The sequence below is a fragment of the Anopheles ziemanni genome, chromosome 2 (assembly GCF_943734765.1).
Source record: "Anopheles ziemanni chromosome 2, idAnoZiCoDA_A2_x.2, whole genome shotgun sequence".
In the NCBI taxonomy this organism is placed as follows: Eukaryota; Metazoa; Arthropoda; class Insecta; order Diptera; family Culicidae; genus Anopheles; species Anopheles ziemanni.
The window spans coordinates 10,349,852-10,375,734 of NC_080705.1; the positions used below are offsets into that span (position 1 = coordinate 10,349,852).

Genomic DNA, 25,883 nt, shown 5'->3' on the forward strand with positions numbered 1-25,883 from the left:
AGAAGGCCTACCAACACTTACTGGCGTCCGAAATCTTCGACCCACGGGGCTTCTACAAAAGGACCACAAGAGAACGAACAGAGACAACGGCGGCGGCAAGGCCGGCAGGAAAAAGCATAAAATAAACAGATAAACTGACGCAGGCACATTAAGCCACCCTTCGAAAAATGGCCACCAACAAGATAAGGAAGACCGGGCATGACCGCGTTCCAGGGGACCCCGTGTGGGTTTTAGGACAAACACAGACAGGCCCCGCTTGTGGACGTGGAGAGATAATGCGCGAAACCGACTGGGAATCGCGCCGAAAAATGGCGTTCCTCCTATGCGCCGCCGAACGGTGGTGGTGTCGATTTGCAGCCAAGTGCTTCCGGAGGCATGCGCATATTTTGCTTACCTCGGCGACAAATGGCCAAACAAGCAAATCGTCGACGGCAGCGACGGTTGAGAAAGCTGCCATACCTGTTTTTCTTTCTGATGACACTGACGGAAATGAATGCTTCAACCTGTTCCGGGTCTGTATGCGCTGTCCATTTGTTGACTGGTTTTGCACAGTAGTTTCCGGTCAGTCGCGCAAATCCACAACCGCTGCACCTAATCGTTCGAGGGACAGTTATATACACATCAAGAAATGGGACATATACCTGTGCCGTATACCTCGACGTTGACGTTCCAGTCCCTCTGGCTCGTCAACAGCAAAGAACCGAGTTTCGTCAGCACATGACACATCCAAGTGCGCTGCGACGATGACGTAGTCAAGACACCGGTTGGACTGCTTGATGTTTGTTTCTTTTTCCACCACACTCTTGTCGGATGTTCCAGATGTAAAATGGTGTCGCCTTCGAGAGATCTTTGCTGCTACAATGCAGTCTCACATTTTGGTTGGAACTTGATCTGTATCACTTTGTACCACTCGTCTGGTTTATGTCATCTGGTTAGACTTTTCTTACTACATCCCAGCAGCCTGTTTCATTTACTGGTTATTTCTTTTTGGCTCATTCCGAGCGCCTCTCAAGAGTCTGTTTGTGACCTCGAAGGAAGCACAAAGGAAAGTGAAAGAGAAGTTAAAAATTATTATAAACAAACATGCCAGAATTCTGGGTTGTTTGCTGTAGTTGATTTGAGGTGCGGTTGGAACAGAACCCATCCTCAACAAAGCTACAAACTTGGAAATGCAAGACCCGTGGAAGATTTATTAGTTTTTATAATTTTCTCCCACTCCGTTCTGCCCTTCTATTGTGCATCCACATTGCGGGCTAAACTCACTCGGATGCGACTGCAACTGCATCGTACAGAGGAAACGAAACTGGCCGGAAATTAAGCGGCCACGCGAGATCAATTGATCGCCTATTGACTCCCGGGCTGCAAACCGGGGCACACGGGCTGACGTCACGGTTCGTCGGAGATGATACTCTTACTGTAACCGGCGACGATCGGCGTGGTATGGGGATTTTCCGGTGACGGTTATGCTTGTTGAATGACTTTTTTTCCCCTCCCATCTAACCCTACTTCAACAACATGGAAATGAAGCTCTTCACCCGGTTGTGGTTGTGAACCTATACCACCACTACATCATAAAGGGAATCAACAAGTTGTGCTTCGAAAAGTAAGAACTTCAAATTTACTCACACGACTTTTGTAGGATTTAGACTTTGCTTAACTTTACTTTAAATCAAAAAATGATACTTCAAATTTATTAGTTTTTTATATTCATGAAAATCAAACTGATGCTGTTAATAACTTTAAAAGGTTTTCTGAGTAACTTGCTTCCGGTTAAATAGAAGTAAGACTATTTTTAGAACATGCATCTCCTGTGACATCGCTTTGTCTTATCAAGAAATGATTAGCAAGCTTGGTGCTTGTACTCATACTTTAAAGTACCTTCATTCTGGTTTGTTACAATCTCAGTTTTATATCTTTTAAACAACCGACTTTGTTATTGCTGTAAGAGAAGGGGTTGTTTGTGTTCATTTTTGTTGATAAAGCTACATAAGTTGAGAAATACATAACTTTGTCATATGTTAAGTTTACTTTTCCCTCTCACTCCAGCATGCGCACCGCCAGCCGTACACTGACAGCTTTATTTGGGTGCGCCAAATCCGGCGGAATATGATCACCTTTACCTTCATCCACGTGAGGAAACCTGATTTCATGGCGACGCGGTGTGTGTGTGTGCATCCCTTCCCGAAGCCGCGCGCGATCGCCATCGAAAAACCCTTTCGAAACCCGTCCCGCGGAACGCACACCATCGCACGCCGTCGAAATGCGCGATCGAATGCCGCGCTGAGTAATTGTGTGCTCGCGGACGACTCCGGCAAGGTAGGCGATGGCTTCTGCGGATATGTTCGATGATTCATCCAAGCGTGCGTGATTTCCGAATAATAACCGTAGCTCCAAACGCGTGGTATTTTCACGGTGGACGTTTGTCAGCCCCACCTGTGACCGTCCCCGTCTCTTATCTTACGAACAAACAGAGTAAATATGGTGAGCGCGAACCCTTGAGATCACTTGCACGGTTTTTCTTGGAATCAATAGTTAGTTTCGTTTTTTCCCTCCTGTAGCCCGTTCAGTTTATGCTTTCGACAACATCGTATTCAGCAAGAACAGAAAATAACGCTATTGCGTTGTGTGATAACTTTTCGATGGCATGTATCCGCAAACCGTTGACATCGTCATATGGTTGCTGCTGGGCGCTACATCTCTAGGGGCTCGCTGAATCGCTCGAAACCGTATCAGCTAGAGAGATATGGTAAAGAAATAACACTTGTAGTTTGTTCCATCTTGTTCTTCCTTCCCATCCGCATGTTTTATGTTCTTGCTTTAATTCTTCTGCTGTGTTGTCGTTGTTTTGCGTCGCGTGTCGTTCTTTCCCGCATTTCTCCACGCTGGGCGTTTATCATCTTTCGTATTCTAGAAATATGTACATATCTTACATAAGATACGGCGCAGCAAACAAACGACCCCGACGGCGGCAACGACGTCTGCGGGCGAGTTTTGTTCGATAGGCTTTCTCGCGTCTCCACGTTGTAACTGTCACTAGAAGTAGGAAACAACAAGGAGAACACCAAAAACTATTGGAGGATGATAATCCCCGTGCCTAGCCAGAGCCCATTCTTTTTCTTCCCGAAGATCCTCCGTTGGGTAAATTACAGGGTAATTTGTGGTTGGAAGGTTTGGAAAATCAAACTTTCCCCTTTCCGGGATCGCTCTGTTCTTGGACTGTGTCACAAGTAGAAAGATAACTTTGAGGTTTAACAAACCTCTATTCCATAACCCCGTGCGCAGCATGTGCTATTTGCCCATGCGTGTGCGTATGTGCCCTGAGCAAGAAAAAAAAGGGACAAATCGGTTGAACGTGGTCAAATATTTAGGCTGTCGCTTTGTTGTCCCCACAAGGGGTCTTCCAAGCGAAGTAAATAAAACCGGAAACACGGTTCTTTCGTTTGCTGGGTGGAGGACCTGGGAAAAATGTACAAACAACATTGGCCCACAAAACACCGTTGTTTTGGACATTCCAATAGTAAGCAAGTGCCGGCGACGAGTGCTTAGCATTGCGATAAGATTTCCTTTTGCAGTCACATTTACGCTGCATAAGTTCAACTGACAACCCTTAACTTTCGAATCGAAGCCAACTTTGCTACTCCAGTGCCTACTGGGAAAAGAAGTTACCAGTTAAGTTTAATATTTTTCACGCCAGCAGTTTATCGTACTAGAAGGAAAAACACCACTTTGGAAGCGGCATTCCAATGACGGAAATCAACCTGCTAGTCGATGTTGTTTGTTTTCGCGCCGCAAAAAAAAACATGCGGGAAAACGCACCCATTCCGAATCGAGTGGGTGTGAAAAACGGACCATATGGAAAATGGACAAGAAGACTTCCACCAAATTTTACGATAACATTCGGTTCGGCCGTGCATCGATAAATTTACGCGTCACGTGGAGGGTTTCATGTTTTTCTTGTTGTTTATGTATTCCATTTTGCTGCGAAAACTAAAATTAAATATTATGACCTGAAATAAAAGTAAATCGCGCTGGAAATGTTAGATTCGGAACATACATGAACGAAACATTTTTCGGCGCTATGAACGGTGAAACATTGAACTCGATCGAGATGCCAATGACTGCCAAAAACCGGTTAGCAAAAATTATCATTCCCAACGGTAAACTGAACTCAACAACATAGGATCTTTGAAGTCAACGTCGTATGACGTCACAACCGCTGTCTATGATTCAAAACCATACCACGTTTTCTGGAGTGATTGATTTGCACGATCTACCGTTAGGTTCGACAATGTTTGATTTTAAAGTAGGTGCTACCAAAATTCCATTTAAAAATCACTTCCAATTGGTACTTCATGATGTCAAGTTTTGCTGACCCATGCAATTTTTCTTCTTCATTCATTGCACAACTTCAGGTTAATTTGAATATTCCCTTTCTCGGAAGGCGTGCTCCGACGATCTTTGCATTCTTCGCCACCGTTTCACACACGGGTTTGCCTCTTCTTCTCGCGCAAGATGCTAACGCAGCAACGAAGGAACGCGGATCGCGGTGTCGTTCGACGCCACCATTCGCGATTTCATTGCACAAATACACGTCGAGCGGATTTTCTTATTATTAGTACATCATTTTTGACCACATTCAAAACGCGTCCACATGCGACCAGGTTCGGCGGACACGTCTTGTTGCCTTTTCTAAGTAACCGAGAACATGTTTCCCCCGGCACATGAAAAACGCGTGGAACCGTGGATACCACGCAAGCACCGAAACTCAACACTGTTGCTTGTGTGACATTTGTGGAAGGCGCACTTGACGATGCCTAGGGGGTGGGCGTGGGGGGTTGCGCGTTGTGCTTGAGATGCGTCGTTCTGGGGCGGGTCGCGGAAACCCCACACGCATTCGATTGTTTGTGGACACGTGAGATCGTCTCGACAGATGCGCAAAACCAGTCGCCGTTTTGCTATCATAGAAAAGCAATATCGTTTCACAACACACATTCACACCAGTGTGCAACTGCACTTGAACACCACAGTGACGAACTTGGGACAGTGACGAGTTTGGGTTATAAAACAATGCTTCCGTCCGTTGGACGCTTATCTCACATATCGCACTTTGCACCCATTTGTCTGAGGGGGATTTTTGTGGTTTTTAATATTTTGTATCACTTCCGGAAGCAAACAAAATTCTTAAATCATTTGGTTGTCCATGTTTCACTTTATGATATTCACCTTGAACACCTGAGGATCGAGCGGGGCTACGGGTAAATTATGCGCTGTAATCGGAACGAACTAGACCGCTCCGTTCGAGGTCGCCAGAACAACTGAAACCGCAGGCAAAAATAAAGCTGCTGCAGACCATTTTCAAATTGACTTTGGATTGTCAAATTCCGTTCATTCGTTTGTCAAAATGAGCAGAACTCACCTTCTATATGAAAGTACCTTGGATTTTGAGTAATTTTTGCTAGCAGATGGCGCTTTCGTGTTTTTCATTCAAAATTACAGTTCGTGGTTTACTCAGTATTCGAATGTAATTTTTGATTCGCATGATTCGCTCAGTATCGGAATGTAATTGATGAGATTATCTTTGATCATCTTTGACATGATCAGCTTTGGGGTCGGTTCTCCAAAACAAGCCAATTTTTAGGAAATGCAATTCCTTAGTGTTTTTTTTATATGGCACGACATCCCCTAGTGGGACAAGGCCTCTCTCCGAAGAGAGTTTGTGTGACTGAAAGACGGTATATTATAGATCGGTGGTCAGCCGTTCGTAATACCGGAGGGTGCCAGACTCGAGATTCGATCCTTAGTGTTTGTCACTTTTTAAATTTAAAGAAAGTTAGATAAAGTTATTCGGATTGAAAACCACAATTTCGGATTCCTACATCTAAGTTAGATTGACGGATGACGGTCTGACTAAATCAAACGATTCAATTGCACGTTCGCATTTTATCTTTACATTTCAGTTTCATTTACATTTTAACATTCGTTCGCTGATCATTTGAATTTTTATTTCACATTTCCTATCCCTCGGTTAAATTATTTGGAACGAACCTATGGGTTCACATTGACATTGCAAACTTACCTTGGGCTAGAGGTGGGAAAACCGAATCCCTCCTAGGAACAAGAATCCCTAAATCTGAATTACTACCAATCGCCTTACCACACAATCGCTGGACCATGTAAATCAATCAATGTAAATGTATCAATGTACCTCAGGTTTTGGTACTTGCGTACGAAGTTGTAGAATTCCTCAAATAATCAACGTTCTACCCCAAGTTAAATCGCGTGAAAAACTCAATCCACGCCAATCCATTCTATCCAGTTTTCGATTCGGGAAAACTGAATTCAATCTCGTCTTTACATCGACTCGGATATTGACTAATTCGACTCATTTCGTGTCGGAATCGAGTCATATCGAGTTCTAATAAAACAAATCAGAAATCTGAATCAAACCCCAAACAAATCCCGGTTGACAGAAATTTAAATTTTTGCTGCTATCATGTAGTTCGAGCAAGAGTCCCAGCAATCTGCCTTGGAATAACTTGCTGTAATTACATGACAGCTGTAAAAATTTGATTTTTTGTCAACCGAGATGAAAATTGATTCGAATCTGTCAAATGAGACAGAATTGAATTGAATCCGTCGAAGGAGCGAATCATCGAATCCGAATCCCGATTCTGCCAACACTACCTCGGACAGTAGGTAAATATTTGGCTCCCAAGTGACATTTCGCTGCTTCCGACATTCAGTTGTCAAATAGCCTTCGAGGAGGACGGTCGACGATATCGGTAGCTCAGGAGCTACCCCTTCGGCTGCTGGCTTGGTTGGCATCTTTGTGTTAACTAATTTTGTTCCAAGTGCAAGTGAAAGGCAGGCGGAAAGTGCAGCGATTGACGAATTCTGGCCATAATCGGTTGTGAAGCCCGCAGGGTTGCGAAGATCGGTACGGCACTGGTCAAGAGTGGTGGAATGATGTTTGTAACGATGGTACAGTCTTTCCCAGGCCAGTTTGCATCGTAAAATTTTAATTTCGTTAAACAAGTTTCGCTCGGCCGACTACGTGTTGATTGGGATGTTATTCGCTTCCACGTAAAATAACAACTAAACCAAGCAGTGTGCTATGTTGTTGCAAAGTGTGTAAAAGTGTGGGGCCGTGTGCGTTTGTGTGTGCTAATATAGCGCATATATTGTGCTATCGTGCTAATATATTGTGTAGTGTCCTGGGTACAGCGCGCGACGTTCGGGCAGAGCAGGAAGCAGGGCCCACGAGCTGGTGCGCTGTGTTGTGTAGTTGCAGAAAAGAAAGTGCTCGCATCTTCTTCGAACTCAACAACTCGCGAACGATATCAAAATGGCCACGAGCGACGATGAACATTTCCATCTGTACGAGGTGTTCCAGAACTGTTTTAATAAAATAGCCAACAAGCAGCCGCCTGGTAAGTGCTTTGCAGGCGTAACGCGCGTGCGTGTGCCTCCCTCCCCCCCGCGCCACGCGTTTCTTCTTCTTCCATCGTCGTGCGTCATTTCTTCTCGTCTAGTCGAGCAACAAAATAACCGTTTGCCCGAAGGACTAGATGACCTGTAACCGGTTAGCGAACACGAAGTGCAACTTTGTGATGACCGGTTCAACCGTTTCGAGGGAGAAAAACACAAACACACTCGCAGCATCAACCGGTTGACACCACTACATTCGCACGTCCGAATGATGGAGACACCTTCGCAGCAGCAAAAGAAACGCGTCGAAAACACACCTTCGACGAGAGAAAAAAGGGCTCCCTTTCATGTCAAATCTTTTTATAAATATTTTGGTTGGTTCGCTTGTTTTTGTTGATTTTTGGCACACTTGCACGCCTTTCAAAGGTACACCGCGTTGGCGTCAGGGTTGCAGTGGGAAAAAGCTGGACAATATTGACCAACTAGTAACACTTGCACGCAGAGCAAAAGCAAAAACAGAAATGCATCAAGAAAAGCTGATACGATGACGACGCCCGAATAAAAGACATTCTACTTCTCCCGTCTCAAACGCCCGCCATGCCAAGCACAGAGCACACAAAACAAATGGCAAACGGAGAAGTAATCGCGAGCCAGCAGGTCGAACATTTCCGCGTTCGCCTTTCCCACTGCTTTCCGCGGGGTTACTTTGTTATGGTGGTGCAAATGGATGCAAACTTTGTTGCTCAATAGCGATTGCTCCGGCCTTCACTGCTGCCATAGCTGGCTTGGATTGTAGCTATACGGAAAATTACACGATCGATCGGAATCTCTCTGCTAATGTTGCAGGAAAATGCGTCCAATATCTTTTTACCATATTAAAAGATATGTTTCATGGCCGATAAACGTTCAGTTCTACTCCTCTAAGTGTTTAAAAGTAAAAAGATGGTTAGACCAAGCCCTGACTTTTGTGTCGCATTGGTTTTTGATGTGATTGCCCAAAATCTACAAGATTCGGTTTTGCTTCATTGGTTCTAATACAATAAACGGATGATTCGGCTCACTTTCTTGAAAATGCTCATCCATGCGTTAAATAAGCCGAACAACATAATGCTTCTTACCTCCAAACATTATTTCGTTTTTTTCCCTCTGTCCGTCTTCCCTTACCAAATCATCCTTAGTCACAGGCTGCTGCCAAATGCTTCAGCCCCATAGCCGCATGTCATCGTGGACTATGTTGTCTGGGCTGGGCATGTAAAAAAGAAATGCGACTTGTGAATGGCATTACACTCCCTCACTCCCCCGGCGGGTGAGGAGCATCCCCAAGAAGAAGAGTCGAGCCGCCGCCGCCACACGGAACATCATAAAGCAATCGAAACTGTCAAAAAGTGAGAGTCGAGGCAACCGCAACACACAGCCTCCTTCTTCTGGTTGGCCGCCTTCTTCGGTGCCCAAGAGCAGCAGCCTTTGGATTGGCGAGCTGGAAGACGTTTTCTTAGAAAGACCGGAAAGCAAAAAGTCCCCCAGACATTGCAAACTGCAAACCGAGAGGAGCAAGAGAAGAACTCTTTGCATATTCCCCAGAGAGAGAAGTCACGGTTCGCTGAGAAGCGCCGATGGACGAAAAAGATGGCCATCCCGTTTGGATATGGAAAGTTTACATTTTCCCATCTTTGGTTCTTCCTTGAGCCTCGAGTACTTCCTCAACCCAGCCAGTGTACAAATTAATTAAAAAGGGGTCCAGTTAGTTATGCGCTCGCTATCTTTTATTACACAATGTACGCTGGTCCCCCCCGGGTTTCCGGGTTTCGAGCCATGAATCATAGGTTACTGGTGCGTTATGATACCGTGATAAGCGCCGGGAGAAATGCTTGCCCCATGCTCTGGTGGCCTCCAACGGTTCGACAAAAACAAGTCCTGTAACTTACCATCGGACGGACGCTTTTGTGGACGATTTGTTTCCCGTTGTTCCGAAGTTGGTCAGCACCTCGGAACCGCCATTAGCTGCGGAATGAAAACACCACCAGCAACAAACGGGGTTTCGATTAGATAGGGGGCTGTGTGAGTGCGAATAATAATAATAATTCATGTCCTTGTCCAGCGAGCGTGGAGCTAGATGATCTTGCTTCCCCCGGGGTGGTTAATATAAGAAGTGCAACGAAACCCATTGGGAAACCCAACCCCCCCCCCCCCCCCCCCCCCCCCCTCCCGGAGCATTGGTGTTTTGCTAATGGCCGTAATGTTGCCGTTGTGTCTTACCCATGATCGCCGTATTTTATTTATGGGACAATTATAAATGGTACTTGTCACATACGCACACTGGACGTCTCAGATGCATACACGATCGTGTACTGATTTCGCAACGATCTTGCCCCACCCCAAACCTTGCCCTCCTTCGTCGGAAGGGTGTGCAGTCCACAGACATCCTTGATTTTCCCCTCCCGGGTTTCTTTCCCTTGCGGGTTCGGGTTCGATTTTGAGGGACTCTCTACTTAATCTACTTCAATTTGGAGTCCTCGTCCGTCGACACCACCACCCCGGTTATCTTTCCCCAAAGTGGATATGTGAGTTTCCCTCGCTCCATTTAATTTTATTTTGATAAGTGGGGAGAAACAACGTCGCGGTAATCGAATTACGAAGGAAATTGGCGGGTCGGCGGAAGGCAATAGAAACATCTCAACGCCCCTATCCTATCGCGGGGCGCGTATCTCTATCTGTTAGACAATCCAGACGCCCAAGATAATGGTCGTGGGTCCTCAGCGGGAAGAGGTTAACAAACCGAGGCACCACGGGAGTGTGTGTGTGCGTGTGTGTGTGCCCAGATTAATGGCTTTCGAGAGAGGACTACGATGAAAAGGCAGACCGAGGAAGTCCGTCCGCGATTAATCGAATGCCCGATTATGTGTCCAGTCCCGCCACCACCCCATCCTCCCACTCAAGTCCCCCTGCCCACCCTTTGCACCAAAAAAAAAAAACATTGATAAACGCGATTGCACAAATCTAACTTCTCACACTCTCTCGGCCGTTTGTGTGTGTGTCCAGACTGTTGCAACAAACTGCATAACCGCATGATTTATCGTCGAGAGCGGCCGCTTACATCGAGGGGTCCTCTATCTATACTCGGGCCCCTAGTGTTCACCCTCCCTCCCCCATCGCACCGTGCATCATCTCCAAACCCGAACCACAGCCCATCATTCGATCGGCCAAATGCAGGCGACAGGAGGTACTTTAATGATCTCGTACCGGCGGCATTCTTGTGTTTCAATAAATCCGAAATCCGCGAGGCGAAAAACAAGAACAACCACTCCGTCGTACGGTAAAAAAATACCGTGGCCAAACGGTAGCTGGTTTGGAGGGTTTTATGCCCGCGCCATGTCACCGATTTTCCACCGACGACGTTGGGTTTTCATCGGGCGGAATGCAATTTATTAATTGCAGGATAGAGATGTGGGGTTTTGTTCCCAGCGAAAACTAACCCATGGTGCTGGGAGGGAATGAACGGATTTTTTTACTTCACTTTTTGCCAAAGTAGAGGCCCCAAAACCACCCCAATCCATTTGTCTTGTGCCAGGGGGAACTTGATTTTCGAGACAGTGAATCATTTCTCAGTTGTCTGGAGGTTGTGGAGCCCTCGTTTGGTGGTACCTTTGGGAGGGTGGGAAGGGTAATGCACACTGGTGTAGCTGATTTTCGTTTCTAATCCGCCGTTTGCTATTTTGTCCATTTATTATCTTTTCCCTGTCGCCGTCCAACGGGCCGGTTTCGGTATCGGATTTACTCGGTGGAAAACCGGGCTGTAGAAATTCTTCCCTTATCGAGCCGAGATACGACGGGCTCGGAGGTTGTTGTTTTATTTCGTCGTTGCAATTAAGAACTTCGCTCCCACCACCCCCTTCCCCACAGCAACTTGTGGTCGCCTGACAAGTTCGTGGCTTATTTATTGGCCTCGAGCTCGAATGATGACGATGATGACTAAATAGGGCTCCACCTGGGCCTTCGACTCCGATAGCGAATGGTCGATGGACCCCTCGATTGGTTATCTTTCGCTAATCGATAAGGGACGCCGAGTCGGGGGAACGAAGGGTTGGGAATATGTCAGGTCCCCTTCTCTCTCTCTCCCGTGTTCCCATTTGTCCCATGCGCGTCCCTATGAATCAAGCCTTTTAGCAACTATTAGGTTAGGTGTTGGTAGAGATAATCGACTAGTTCCGATCGATTTCGCTTGGAATGGTGAGTGGTTTGGTAACGGGACGAAGGAAGTGTTGTTGGAATTGCTTCAGATGCAGCAACATCACTCCACACACACACACCCTCTCTCTCAAACAATCCATTATCACACTCGTGCGAATCGTTGTCGGATGGATGACTTGCCGACATGATATTATTATGCTACACAGTGGGTTGTTATCAAAGCCGAAGCAAAACTGTCCTTCGATTGGGCGCCCCCCACCACCCGTTTAACCATTCTCTTTTCACCCCCTGCCCAGCCTTCTTGAATCATTCACCTTGGTGTCCGCCGCTCTTCCGCCGGGTTGAGGGTGGCAATTATCTTCCAGATTATCCCAAGGGTGTGGTTAGCTGGCGGTTGGTTCGGGTTGGAGAAGGGTCGCTACCACCTTGGTGCACCATTTTTCACCTTCACACAACCGACATACACACACACCAGGGGCCCACTGATCGGCTGGTTGTCGTGGAGAGTCCTGTGGCCGATTGTGCAAATTATGGTGATTATTTTAATTGTCTCACATCGTTTAAAAACAGATCGATACCCCACCGATGTATGACCACACGTCGATAGGGCGATATCTCGGAGTACAACGTGCGAACCACTGAGCCACCGATTTTCCGATGGTCTCGGTGGCGCGTGAAATCACTAGTCGGACACAAATTGATCCGGTATCTGACGAGGTACCCTGGTTCGTCATGCGGACGTCTGTCGTGTATGTTTGAACGTTGTACTTTGTATTAATTAAAGTAAATTTAATGTTTGTTTGACACGATTCGGAAGGTGTTTTGTAGAAACGGAGAATGACAACAAGTTTTATTTAATTAGCATTTGCGTTCGTCATTTCAAGGTTATGCTGGAATGAAAATGGGGAAATCTGTGCACAAAACTGTCGGTTTTAAAATTTAAAATTTCAATTCACTATTAATTCAAAATAGGCTTTTTCACAAGTTTCTCAATCAATTTCAAACCAGTAACTTCCAACCAAAATTAAGCTGATTGTTTTAAATATTTTGCAAATTTTATACTGCTTCTAAAATTAAATTTGGCTCCTTTCTTCAAAATTTTCCAACAATTTTTCCTCTAAAGTTTGCTCAAAAGAAAACAACTTTTTCCGCTAACAGTTATAACCTTTCGTATTTAATCTATTTATTGTTAATGTTTGTAAATAAAAAATCCGCCATTTTGCATTCAACATTATTCAAATCGAATCTGGTTTACAACCGCCGATTGATTTGATTTCGTGGAATTTTGCGACCTCATGTTGCCACCGATATTGCAGATTGTTGTCCACTTGCACGTCATTACAATAAGTTCAGATTATTGCTTCCCGATTGCGTTGAATCGGGCGACTCATCACCTGCAACCTTGAAGGCGCGACACAAACACACCGTTACTAATCTTAGTCAACCCGTTTGATTCCTCGCGGTATCTTCCGAGCTGGCTACAACTGACAAGGGGAGGTTGGGTTTTAGGGGCTGATGTTACTTCTTGCTAGGCACTCCTCGTTTTTGTCTACATCTGGTGGAGGTGGTGGCGGCGCCGGGGACGATGAGTCAATCCATATCCGGTCCGGCGTCGGTTGTGTGTTTGCGCTCGCGCACGCGCACTCGCAACCGTTGTGGACAATCTTATTGTGGATGGCATTGAGAGAAAACTGCGGAATTTCACTACGCTTATGATTTTCTTAGGAAGCGGTTTAATTTTTGAAGCTACACACGAAGTTCAGTTCGGAGTATCGCTTGATCTTTTACTATCTTGAATATTTCTTTTTAATCCTTCAAGATTGGCACAGACAAGACTTTCTTGAATTGAAACGCTCTCCAGATCCTCAAACTCCAATGTCGCTAGGGATCGCACGTTTTAGCTGCACGGGGTGCTAATCGCATTTGATTTTCCAGTGGCCATTGCTAATGTTTGTTGTTATTCCCTCCCCGATCCCCCTCACCTTGCCTCCCCCCTTCCGGAAACGGCACATCATCACCTCTTTCACTTCGTGTTTGAGGAGTGAGCAAAAGGCACAAACCGGACGGCGGGAAATCGCGACGAAATCAACTTGTTCGCGCTCGTGTGTGATGCCCGCACGTTGTTTAGGTTGGAATGGGTTTAGGTTGTCGGGACGACGGGGACCGATCATCATCATCATTATAATATATCTCTTCCCCAATCTCCATTCACGCCGGCGGTTGGATCATCCCATCCCCTGGTTAGGGATCGCTCTTATGCTCGTGGAGTGTTCTTCAGTTTCACTTTCTTCGACTCGACACGGAATCGGGTCGTACACCGCCCCACCATTGCTTGGAAAGCGAAACGATCGGACCGAGATAGAGATGCCCACCCCACGGGCAGCACCCACATTGGCAAACGAGATTCTCGATCCGCCGTCGTCGTCGTCGTCGAAGTCGTCGCTTTGGCTGGCCAGGAGAAGAAGCTGGCCCGGTTTGTTCTCGGGTTCTCTCGTGGAGCCGGTTTGCTTGCTTGCTTGCTGCTCGTTCGTGCGTTTAATTATTGATCCAATGTTTGGCGAGGTCGACCGGATGGCGCGCGCACGCTTGCTACTCTAGTTTCATCGAAGCGACGCGCGGAAGCAACCTCACCAGCACACCAAAACACACACACACGCGTGCGGAAAAGTAAGACGAAGATTCAAAGATGATCCGCGCCGTCGCGTAGCATCGCGATCCAGGCGATGGCGATGGGTTTGACTAGAAGCGGGACGATGGGTTGTGGACCGGAGGAAAGCTGTATTCTGTATCATCCCCCCGCCCTCCCTCCACCCTTCTTCTAAATCTCACGGGCACATCTTCGCATTGACCGATCCGCGATCGCTTTGTCCGTTTGTTTTTTTGCGTCGTCTACGCCGAGAGACGAGAGCATATGCGAGCGCACCGAAAACGTTCCTTCGCCTGAATTGTAGACTTCTTTCAGGAAACATTGAAGCGAATAGATAGCCCTGCCTCCGACGCTGGAAACGGGATAGGAGAGGACGAGCGAGAGGCGGTGGTGGTGGAGATCAAAAACATAAATAATGAAATTATGGCTTTTTCTTGTGGACTGTATTTTTGGAAATCATGCTTTCCTTTGTTTGTGTCCGCGCCTCCTTCGCCTAGTCCGTGTCTAGTCCGCGAAGACGTTCTTCCCGAGGAGGGAGAGGGGGTGTTTGGTCAGAGAGAGCCCCTCTTTTTCCTCCACACCTCACGCCCGATGATGATCACCCATTTCACGATCTTTAACTGTTCGTCTGCGCGTGTGTGTATGTATGGTTTTTAATTCTTTGTCCATTTTTTACCTCACCTCCTCTCCTATCTCCCGTTCTCTCTTCCCTCCACGAGTTGACGTCGCTTTCCGCGTTCGCCATTTGGAGCATTATTTATCGCCGCCTCGCAAAACACTTTCGCTCTCGTCCGGGAGCGGAGGGAATTTGGAAGCCGTCGTCGTCCGGTGTGTCTTCGGCGTTGTCAGGAAACGCGGAGGTCACTTTGAAAATTGGTGATATATTTATTCGTACGACATGTTTGGTTCGCTTCTCTCTACTCCGCGCACTTCCTCGCCGGGAGATTATCCATCGGCGAACGAGGTTTTCGATGGTCGGGCGTCGAAGTGAGGGAAAACAATCCGCGCAGTTTCCGCTTGGCTTGGCGTACGCGAAGTACCCAAGGGAGCGATTAGCGGCTGGTGACAGCTTTACGCCGAATAATTGCCACGGGTTCGTTCGTTTGCAGGGGTTTTTTCCTTCTTTTGCCAATGGTCGAGTACTTTGAGTGTAAGATAATTTATCTGCTGTCGTTATAGGTTTTCTTCGCGATTGTTTTTATAATTTTCTCGAAATTTAATATGTCGAGTTAAAATGGGATAACTTGTAATTATTTGTTGGGGATTTCTTTTTTTTTCTTCATCCTTTTCCATTGGAATGACGCTGAACTTTCATTGCGTACGAGCAATTTATAAACCCAACTTAATTTGCCACAAATTTGATTTAATATCGAATCAACCCTCTCCCCTCCTTACACCCTTCGGTGCGTCCCCTCTCCCCTCTCTGGTGGCGTAATTCCGACGCGCGATCATTATCGACGTACTTTGTTTCCCATCAACGACAGGGCATGAAATTGAATTAGATCGACGCACACACACCACCATTTCAGGGGCAACGTATTTCATCCAACATTTCCCTTGATTTATGCCCGCCTGGTCCCGGAGCTCTCCGTGCGTTGATGTATGCTGTCGTCGGCGGGTTGATCGCCGGGTTGCTCGAGTCCCTCTTCCTTGGGTTCTCCACTCCAACGCAAGCCGACTGTGGGACGCCCGGCGGTGTCGTCGCGGCTTCCCCGGGAAAGTGTGAAAAACTAATTCCCTCGTACGCACGGATGCGTGAAGCGGTCCCGGGTTCCCCAAGTTCCAAACCCGAAAACCCAAGTGTGCGGGGGGAAAATTAGTACGAGTGCTGCAATAACGAGAACATCTTCTCTCGTATGGGAACGTGGAGAAGAAAACAAAAAACCAACGGGAAGAGATGATTTTGAATTACTATTTATGATTTTATATCTTTTCCTTTTTTTTTTTGTTTCTTTTTTTCTCTCTCCTTCTTCTGTGGGTTTTGTTTTTCGCTGACTCTCCGGCTCGGTCTTGGTTGGTTTGACTTTGGCGTTTTCTACCGTTTTTCCCATTTTTTTTTGGTTTCACTTTATGACGGGGCATAATTCTTCGACCGTAGTTCGAAGCGGGCAACAGCAGGCAGGGCGGGTTTGCCGACGGGGCGGTCACAAACAAGTGGAAGAGACGCGAGCACATCATCCCTTCGCAAGGGAAGTGGTTGTGTTTGGTGTGTGTGTGTGTGTGTGTGTGGGAAAAAAAGAACTCCGGGACGCGAAGGGGGAAGATCGAGTGATCCATGCTCTGATGCTGCTGCTGCTGCTCTTGGCATGGTCGTAAACATTAAGAAGGCGGCCCGATATTGGGATGGTTGATGGGAACCCATAAGCCAACGAAAAGGGCGCAACAAAAAAGTAAGAAGAAAAACCCCTTACACACTCATAAGTTGATATGAAAAGTGGAGAAATAGTTCGCCCCACCAAGCGGGTGCGGGGAGGAAAATTGTGTGTGTGTAGAAATAATTTCTCTCCTTTCCTCTCCACGGAGTGTGTGTCTTCTGTTTTTGCCTCTTTTAATCCCCAAACCTCTTTACCCCCACCCCCTTACGCACCACTTACTGATGGCCTCCACAGCACCCTCCTTTTCCCAGCTCATGATGTTATTATGCTTCGGGTGCTTCTCCACACTCCAATGTTGTGCTTCGGATGAGAGAAGGAAAGAGGGAGAGAGTAGCCTTTCATAAACAGTGACACACACACACAAAAGGGGGCGCTGGTTGGGATGCTGTTGCTCCTTCGAAAAAGGCACCAGGACGATATACAAAATATTCCGGGGTAACGATGAAGCAATAACCTCGCCCGGCCCAACATGGCATGGGAATTACGGGGAAAAATTATGGGATTATACATCAACGGCGCAGCAGCAGCAACGGAAAAGTGAAGTCAGAGCGCCGCTTTGCGACCCGTGTTTCCACACTCTTTTTTCCCTCCCTCCCTTCCACCCGCACGCAATCCCGTTTGTCGTCGATGATCCTTTATATTTTGCTTTTTCGGTTGGCCGTGGTTGATTTGTATATTGTGTGTTATTCTTACATTTTCCCCCTCGTCGGAATGGTGTGTTTTCCCTCGGAAAGCGGTTAAATTATTGCCCGAAAAGAAGACCAATAAAAAAATGAACGGAAATTTGGACAAGTTAAACAAACGAAAGGGAAAATTGTGGAATACCTTCGGGCGGCCGGGGTGAATACTCCAACGGGGGAGGAGGAGGAAAAAAACGAAACGAAAGAATGGAAAAGAGGTTTACGGTAAAAAGAAAAGCCCGTGTGATATCGTCGGTGTGCAACCTTAGAATTTTCTTCCACTGTCAGTTTTTCCCCCTCCCCCGGGGGTAGGTTTTTTCTCTCTTGTTTTGGAAGTCGTTTTCGGTTTTCCTCTTCACCCGCAGGAAAAATGACACCCGGGAAAGTTGTCCTTTCGGAGCGTAGTGACACCACTTTATTCAGTACATGTTTGCTTTTTCTCTCTCCCTTTGGTATGTGGACATTTTCTTTGTCTTTTCCTGTTCTGGAAAACAAAAAAATACCGAAAGAGTAGTTTTCCCACTTGTGGTAGACCGGGGTGGATCGTCCGGAAAAACAACAAATTAACTGATTTTCTTCCCTTCCCAAGCTTGTTGTGTTTGCCGCAACTTTATCGAACAGACTAATCGGTTTCGGGTACGGGATTGTTGCGAAATTGTTTCGGCGATCGGATTTATTATTAGTTTCGTTTGCCAATGTTTTCGCCAATGTTCGGGAAGGAGTTGTGCTTGCGGGTTTTGTTGTGGAAAAGCCGGAGCCTTAATCAGTTTGGCGTTTGGCGGTGTGTTTGTTGAACTCGGACCGGGCGCTCTCCGATAGCAATCGCTCGGTCGGCTTTTGACGGTCGCCCAAGGGTTTCGGACCGAGGGAATAACGTCAGATAACGGCGCGTTTCCCGCTGGGAATCGGTCCGTTTGTTTCGACTTAGGCGAAGGTGAAAAAAAGTAATAATAAAGCAGATCAAACAGCAGGCTCTAGCGAAGGTAAGGTTTATTTCTTCGGCTAGATCTCTTGGGCCCGGGTGGCCCGAAAGCCATATTTTGTGGGTTAGGGGTACGGACGGTGATGCTTGCTAATTTGTAATTGCCCGCTTTGTTGTTGGGTTTCCCTTCCCAGTGGCCTTGTCGCGCAGAAACGTTTGGCCGAGTTTTTACAATTTACCTGCGTCTCGACGGAATGGTAAAGCGCGCGCGCCCGTGCTCAGCATCTCAACATAACGCCGCCAGCACCAGCGTGAGCATAAATGCAGTATTTATATGGACACACACACACACACACATACACACACGAAGCCATAAGCGAGCAGATCCGCCTACACTTGCACACCTTTCGGCGTAGGCGTTAGGGGTTTTGTCGTTTAGGTCGGTCGATCGGTCGCGCGGGGAAACACCAAAGCCGTGGGCCGGGCAAAGAGGCTAGAGGGAGGAAGGGAGGGAGGGAGACTAATGTTGGTGAAGGTCGAACATGATGCATTCCTCTCCGGTGGGTTGCTTGCTTGTCTGCATGCTGTGTTGTGCTTCCCTCGTGCCGTCGACATTAACTTGACGTGACGTGCAGCAGCCTGGACATACTCTCTCTCACTCTCTCCCGAGGCTTTAACGAAGAAGGAATTGGATTGATGCTGACTTAGTCGGGGACTCTCTTGGAAGCGAAAGGGAATCGCTTGGACAAACAGATCGATGGAGGATATTAAAGCTCCACCACGAGATCAGCCGGTTGCAAAGTGGCCTCGGGCAGTTCGACTTAAGAAAAAAAAATAAACCCCCCCGAGAACCAGTTGGAGATGAGATCTGAACTGACAAATGTTGTAGGCCCGCTGGCGAATTCCTATGCGCGCACAATTATGGGCATGAAATGTAACCCCTCAATTTGTGCCACTGATTAAGTTATTAAGTTCGGTTTAGCGGCACCGGTTTGGAAGTCGTTACGCTGCAGAGTGTTTCCCTTCCAGCTTCCGACACTCGTTAGTTGGGTTCAAGTAAGGAATGGGAGACTGGGGGCAAGTGTTGGTAGCAGTTTTGAAGTTAAAAATTGGAGCCCAAAGGAACATAGAATGCGTTAGTTGGAAATTTTATAGCATGTTTTCATTTGGAACAATTTGATTAGAATAATTCTGTGGTTTGGAAGGACTAACACTTCTTCCATTATTGTATCTAATTAAGAGTAATTATAGTATATCCTTTGCCTACACGCTTTGCCTATGTTAAGTTCTAACCCATCGATGATTGAAATAGCATCAACTGTTGTCTCTAAAGCATCTGATCTGATATTGAAGTAGCCCATCGAATTCTGTCTCTACATCATCTGACTTTGTCTCTAATCCTGGGTTTGTCTCCAGCCGTAAAACAGGGAATAAACAAAGTACATTTTAAAACTCCAAAAAACAAAATATTTATATTTTTGTATGCTTTAAAGCTATTCTTATGTATTATTAATAAATTTATTTATTTTATGCTGAAAGATCTTTTTTACTTTTGGGTAACTATGCACGATGTTCTAATTGCTTCTTTTGAAGTCTTAGACAAGGGTTTCAACATAAAGTAATCAAAAGAGAAATTTAAAAAATAACTCCAAGCCTAATTCGTAGTTCCTGTGGTTGAAGCTTAGACAATTCCGTGACTCTTCTTAGGTAGAAGCACCGAAAATGCACCGAACTGGGACAAAAGCTTCATCCTCTAGCCATCACTCGGTCAGGAATCAGCTTTGTTTCTCTTGGAATGCAACCCCGGATGGCTGGATAAGCACTGGCAGGCTCTAGCTATTTCTGCATCATAATTAGCTTGCTTATGAATAATTTACTGGCGTGTACACTAATTTGTATCCCCCCGATTTGTTTGCTCCGAGCAGTTGCAGTTTGTGTGTGTGTTCCGTGTGCGTAGCGTTGAAGTTCGGAGAAGGCTTACCGGTCCCGGAAAAATGATAATCGACTCTCATATCGGAACCATCGCCGGAGGGAAAGTTGGACGCAAGTGGTGTACCATATTCTGGCGGTGGCAGAAATCAGGCTCATTCTCGGCGTCGGTTCACTCGAACACCGGACTCGTGAAGGTGCATTTCCTCGCTCGGGGGGCGGAGGAAGGAGCTTCGGGTCGAAGTAGCTGCATCCCTAATAGAATACGCTTTGGGATGCTGCAATAACACGAGGCTAAAGGACTGCGAGGAGGGAGTGGTGAATGCAAATCGGGGGAGTGTTTTTGGCACACAACACAGAGCATCGCTGCCCCGAAAAGCTCACGAGCGATGGTGCACAGCATCATCATCATCATGATCATCATTATGCTGCACTCTCGAAACTCTGGGAGCGATGATTGGAGTTTATGTTTTGCTGCGTGCGGAAGCTCTTGCCTAGGCGGAAAAACCCAACGTGCGGATCATCTACAGAGGGATGTGGAAGGGTACTAGGTAACACCGGAGGCTAGTGGACGCTCGGGAAAGAGATCCGTGCGATCGCGAGCGTCAAATGAATGGAAAATGAGACATCATTTCCGGCGTTTGTTTTTCAATGGCGGTGTTAGCAAGGGATGGGGGAAGGGGGTGGGAAATATCCCTTGAAGTCTCCTGCGGAGGAATCGGCTACTTCCGAGAGGGTGATGCCGCCCGGGGGATCTTTCCCGAACTCAATCTGGAAAAGGGGAAAAGCGCGGATTGTTGCACCTTTCGCATCGGGAAAAACAGCTGCTACGCGCAAGGTTGCGCCCACATGTGTCCGTTGTTTGGTGGTGGTCTCAAATTATGCTGCCAAAGGATACCCAGCCTCTCCCTCCGCCCTCCCCACGAGTGTGAAACCGGGGGAAAATGGTCAACGAGTGGATGGAAGCTGTTTATCTTGCGCTGAATTCGAAACACGCCCGACGCACTCCGAAAGTCGGGAGAAGATTCGCCTCGGGAGGCGGGGTGGCAGTGTGTCCATTCGGTTCGTTTGAGGTCATTTGCATCGAACTTTGTTTCTCGGCCCCCGGGGTTCGACAACCGGGAAGAGGGAAGGAAGGAACGGGCTTTCCATTCGCGAGGCGAAGTGAACTCGCGCGTGTTCCATACTGCGATGATAATTAACTTTGTTTGTCGCGATTGGCCGTCCGTCGTCGCGTTACCCTCCCCTCCCACTCCTCCCTCTCCCTGCTCGAGAATGTGCTCGTGATGATGTTGATGATGACCATGATGATGATGTACCAAAGGCATCGTTTCTTTCGTGGCCGCGGCCACGCATCACGTCATTATCGTTTTTCGTCCGGCAATTCGGCCGGACCGCATTTCAATGCTTTCCTCGGGATGGGGCCACTCATTCGCTTATGGGTGGCGCGTTTCGCTTCGGAGACATTTTAAAATTGAATGTTCACGATGGGGGCTTACTCCACAAAATTGATTATAATATTCATTGACTAGCTGGTGATTGAAATACAGAAAAAAAGGCAAGAAAACAGTACATATTTGGAAGAGGGTTTTTCTCGGCAAATAACTAGTTGAAATCACATGTTTTTCGATCTTTTTATAACATTTTCTTTCGTAAAACAAAAATTGTTTTATAGAAAAGTCAGTTGCCGTGTTCTTATATATTTTAAAGATTTGTATGCTTACAAAGACAACTTTTAATTTTCATTTTTTGGAAGATATTTTTGAGGTTAAGTTTTTTTTCCAGAACTCAAACAATTAGCTCCTTTTTATTACCAAGCGCTGTTGATTCAATTCTACTTTCTACCATCCTGCACTCTCATCAAGGACTATTAACAGTGTGTTGCTCATGTCATTTTCGGATTTTCCAAAAGTAGCACGGAAATGAATTTCACCCACTTTCGGCAATATGGAATTAAAAACACTGCCGGAAGTGCACGAAGGCGGCGCATGCGATCCATACAGCGCGCCATGTATAATCAGTCATATCCTCGGAAGCGGCCGGTCCAAATTAATGTTCAACTACTTCCCGAAACGGCGGTGCAAAGCATCCTACGTAGTAATTACGTGGCGGATACCGTTGTAGAGAGTGGAGTGTCCTTTCCCCACTTTTCACGATCCTGGTTTTATTGCGCCCGTAGAGCGTAAAATAATAAGGGATCACTGAGAGGGAGGGAAAAAGGATGTTGAAAGCTATCCCCCAAACGGCATTTTGTTTCCAATTTCACTTACCTCGGATGTTGGCGTGTGTTTCTCTTAAAACGCGAGTGAAAGACACGAGAAGAAATGGCCCCTTCCTTTTGCTCTCTTTAGCTTTCTTTCTCGCCTTTTTCCTCCATCCTATGGAAGCATAATTATTATTACCCGTTAGCTTGCAATCCCTTTCGACATGTGCACCAAGCGCCAATGGGAAAAGGAAGCGGAAGGTGGAAAATGCATTGGAGCATCGGTGGCACAACGGTTTTTTTTAAAATAATTATTTTATTTCGCTGCACTTCCTTCAATAACATCCACGAAGTACAGTTTTTATTTTCTCGACCGAACGAGCAAACCACCAGAGAAAAGTCAGTGTCGAGTGTTCAGTCTGTGTTTCCCGGTTGTGTTTTTAAAACGTAGCCGTTTTTAATGCTCTTTCGCCGCAACCGTTTTCCGGCTGAACGGAATTTGTCCGTTTTTGGGTTTTGCTGTTTTCTTCTTCTTCTTCGTCGGTATCGTAGCGGAGAAAAATACGCACACTATAAACCACCAGAGAGAGAAAAAAGGAGCCGTGTTGTACGGGCGTCCTGGAATCGGTTCCGGGGTCTCTGTTGGTCCTTTTTCGCGTCCTCTTCGAGGTCCTGTTTTCCACCGGGGTTTTTCTCCGGTCCACCAGCGTCCCCTGACCGATTCTAGGTTGGAAAAAAGTGGGAGAGAGAGAGAGGGACGGGGACCCTTTTGTATCCTGCCTACCGCACAACAACCACCACCACCACCACCACATTCAGCACCAGCATCATCCGCAGCGTCATTCCGTGCACTGCACAAATCGTCGTCCTTTGCGTGAACCTGCCTTCCTTCCTGAAGCGGGGGTTGGGTGGCGGCAGGGTGGCGGGTGTGACGGGGGGTGGCGGTACGCGCAAACGGTAAAGTTGACTTTCCAACCGATCGCCCGGATCGCGTACCCCGTATTTTATGTGGGTTATGCGCGGGGAAAACTACATGCAAGAGGGCCTACCAACCCTCCCTTCCCTCTCCCTTCCTCCCTCTCTCCCATCCCATCCCTTGGTCGTTAAATCGCTTCTTCATCGATGCCCTTTCGTTCCATTTTTATTCCGTTCCACAACGGTTTTGGTATTGAACGTGGTTTTTCCCCCTTGCGTTTCTCGAATGGTGTGCATCCCTTATTTTTAAGGGTGTGAATCGGTCGGTGTGTATGTGTGTTTGTGGAAGGGTTTTTTTTTGTGTGTGTCCAAGTGTTGGTGAGAGATGCTCGGGGGAAAAGTTGGTTAGTTGTGCGGAGATGATGCAGTGCAAGGACGGACGGTTTATATCGATTTGATCTCTTTCTTTCCCACTCCGGGATCGCTTTTTCCGCAGGATAACGCAAGGATCAGCGGCGAGTGGGACGGGAGAGAGAGGAGGGGTACCCGCCCTAGTGTGTGTGTATGTGTGTGCACCGTGGTCCGGGGTACGCTAGGGGACGAATTTCGGACCGACTCTCGGATGTCTGTTACTGACGATTCGTTCCACCGATGCGAGCAAAAGCGAGTTCGAGTTCGAGTTCTTCCCCTTCTGCCTGGAGTTGCTGGAACCAGCGTGTTGGGTAGCGTTCCACGGTTCGGAATTCTCCTGTGCGGAACGATAAAAACGGGGGCGAACGACGACGAGTGGCCAACGAACCGTGTGATGTTCGTTCGGCAGCACACTCCCCACACACTTTTCCCGCTGGCCTTTTCATCCTTTCTTGCCGGAACTCAGCCACACGGAAAGCAAAACAACAAACGAACGGGTTCTGCTATTTTTTATTCCTCCGCCCGGAACCCCAGTGTTCCTGTTATGTCCTGCCTTCAGCGCCTTTTATGCTGTTGGTACGGTGTGGCGTATCCTTTTGCGTGTGTGCACTGCTCCACAGTTTTCATTTCATTAATTTTTAACTTTTGTTATTGCCTTGGACATACTATCCACCGTCTCCTCCCCCGGTCGAGTTCCTCTCCCCTGGGCCGAAAGGACCCACCCGGTGTCCGTTTCATCCGCATCGTTTGAAGCTTAATTTCTTTCACCATTCCTTTGGGTCCTTGGTTTCACTCCTTTGGTTCCAAGAGTTCCACGAACTATATCCTATGAAAGGCAACTGGGGAAGTGCTTGGTGGGGATGCGTATTCCGGTGTATGGTTCTTTTTTTTCACTTGGGTGAAGCCACGAAACGAAAGTCCTAAGGATGGTCATATTTTATCGACTTTCGGTTTGACCGTTATCCTTTTTTTTTTGGGTGGCTTTTCAACCGGAATCAAGTGAACACGCACATTCTCGTACGGTGCATTGACTGCACGTTTTCCTAGACGTTACAAATCGTTATCCTTACCTCGTCTGGAGCAGTGTCTTTTTGTTGATTATTTATTATGTTTGCATCAGTAATGCAACGGTTTAATCGAATTTTCTTACGATATTAAAAATTCCATTAAACTCCAAACAAACTGTTCAGCTTTGGCTTGTACTTGTAAATTCGAATTTTAAATATTTGTCTATTTTTCTGGAGAAGAACTTAAATTTCTAAATTTTTCATATCGAGTACTCTTCTTTTACCACTGTTTCTCGAAACGAACGGTGTGGGTTCTATCCTTTCCATTTAATTCACCTAGACACGAAGGCCTGCCTAGGTCAAAGGATAGGAAAACTCATCAAAACACCCTACATGCACATCCGTGGAGCTCGCGTTGGGAGTTGGATCATGCTCTGGAGCTTGCTTGTAGAACCGCAACATTTATCATTTTGTTTTCCCGCTGGGTTTGGTGGAAGTGCGGAAAAGCGAAACCGAAGGTGTGTGTGTATGCCCCCAATAGAGAAAGAGTGAGAGATAGAGCGACACACTGGCTCGCGGTTTTGTTGTTTTATGGACCCCGTGACTGACTGACTGTTCTCGAACCACAAAATAATGTCCAACGGTGGTCGTGTCTCCCGCGGGTTAGGTTAGGCGCGGGGGGTACTCCCGGAGTGCGCGGGCGAACTCGTTGTTGCCAAAGGCGTGACGAAAAGAAGCAAAAAAAAATAGGCAAGTACTCTCAAAAATAAAATAACGACAACATGTATACGTACGTCAATCACACGATAATGGCTTGTTCTTATTTCTATTATCATCGCGCGTCGCCGTCGCCGTCGGTTGCTGCCGTTTGCTAATTGAAGGTTGACCGGCCAGCAGCCTGGCTGCTATATGGTGTTGGCAGCCCACCCTGTTTTATCTCGTTTCGGGCCAGAGCAGGCCAGGCTCTAAGCATATGTCGCGCGGGAGCTCGTGCTCACGGAAATTGACTGTTACGACAGAGCCGGAGAATCGTCTTGATAAGCGACCTTCGAGGTTCGGTCTGGTGGTTTATGATTGCAATAATCGAACCACTTTCCTCCTCCCCAACGACCGGCTCTCTCCTCCTGCCACTGCTAGGGGGTTTTGGCGAGGCGGACGCACACCATTTCACGGTGGTT

General features: G+C 47.0%; 1 protein-coding gene across 5 annotated transcripts in view; it reads left to right on the plus strand.

The window, feature by feature from the left end:
* The first annotated feature begins 6,764 nt into the window (after positions 1 to 6,764).
* The window catches only part of LOC131282942 (protein daughterless), a 58,549-nt gene continuing 39,430 nt past the window's right edge, over positions 6,765 to 25,883 (plus strand). For all 5 annotated transcript variants that reach the window (XM_058312490.1, XM_058312491.1, XM_058312493.1 and 2 more), the window contains exon 1: positions 6,765 to 7,430. In XM_058312490.1, coding sequence (XP_058168473.1) covers positions 7,346 to 7,430 — 85 coding nt within the window. In that variant the 5' untranslated portion in view covers positions 6,765 to 7,345. The remainder of the gene's footprint in view (positions 7,431 to 25,883) is intronic.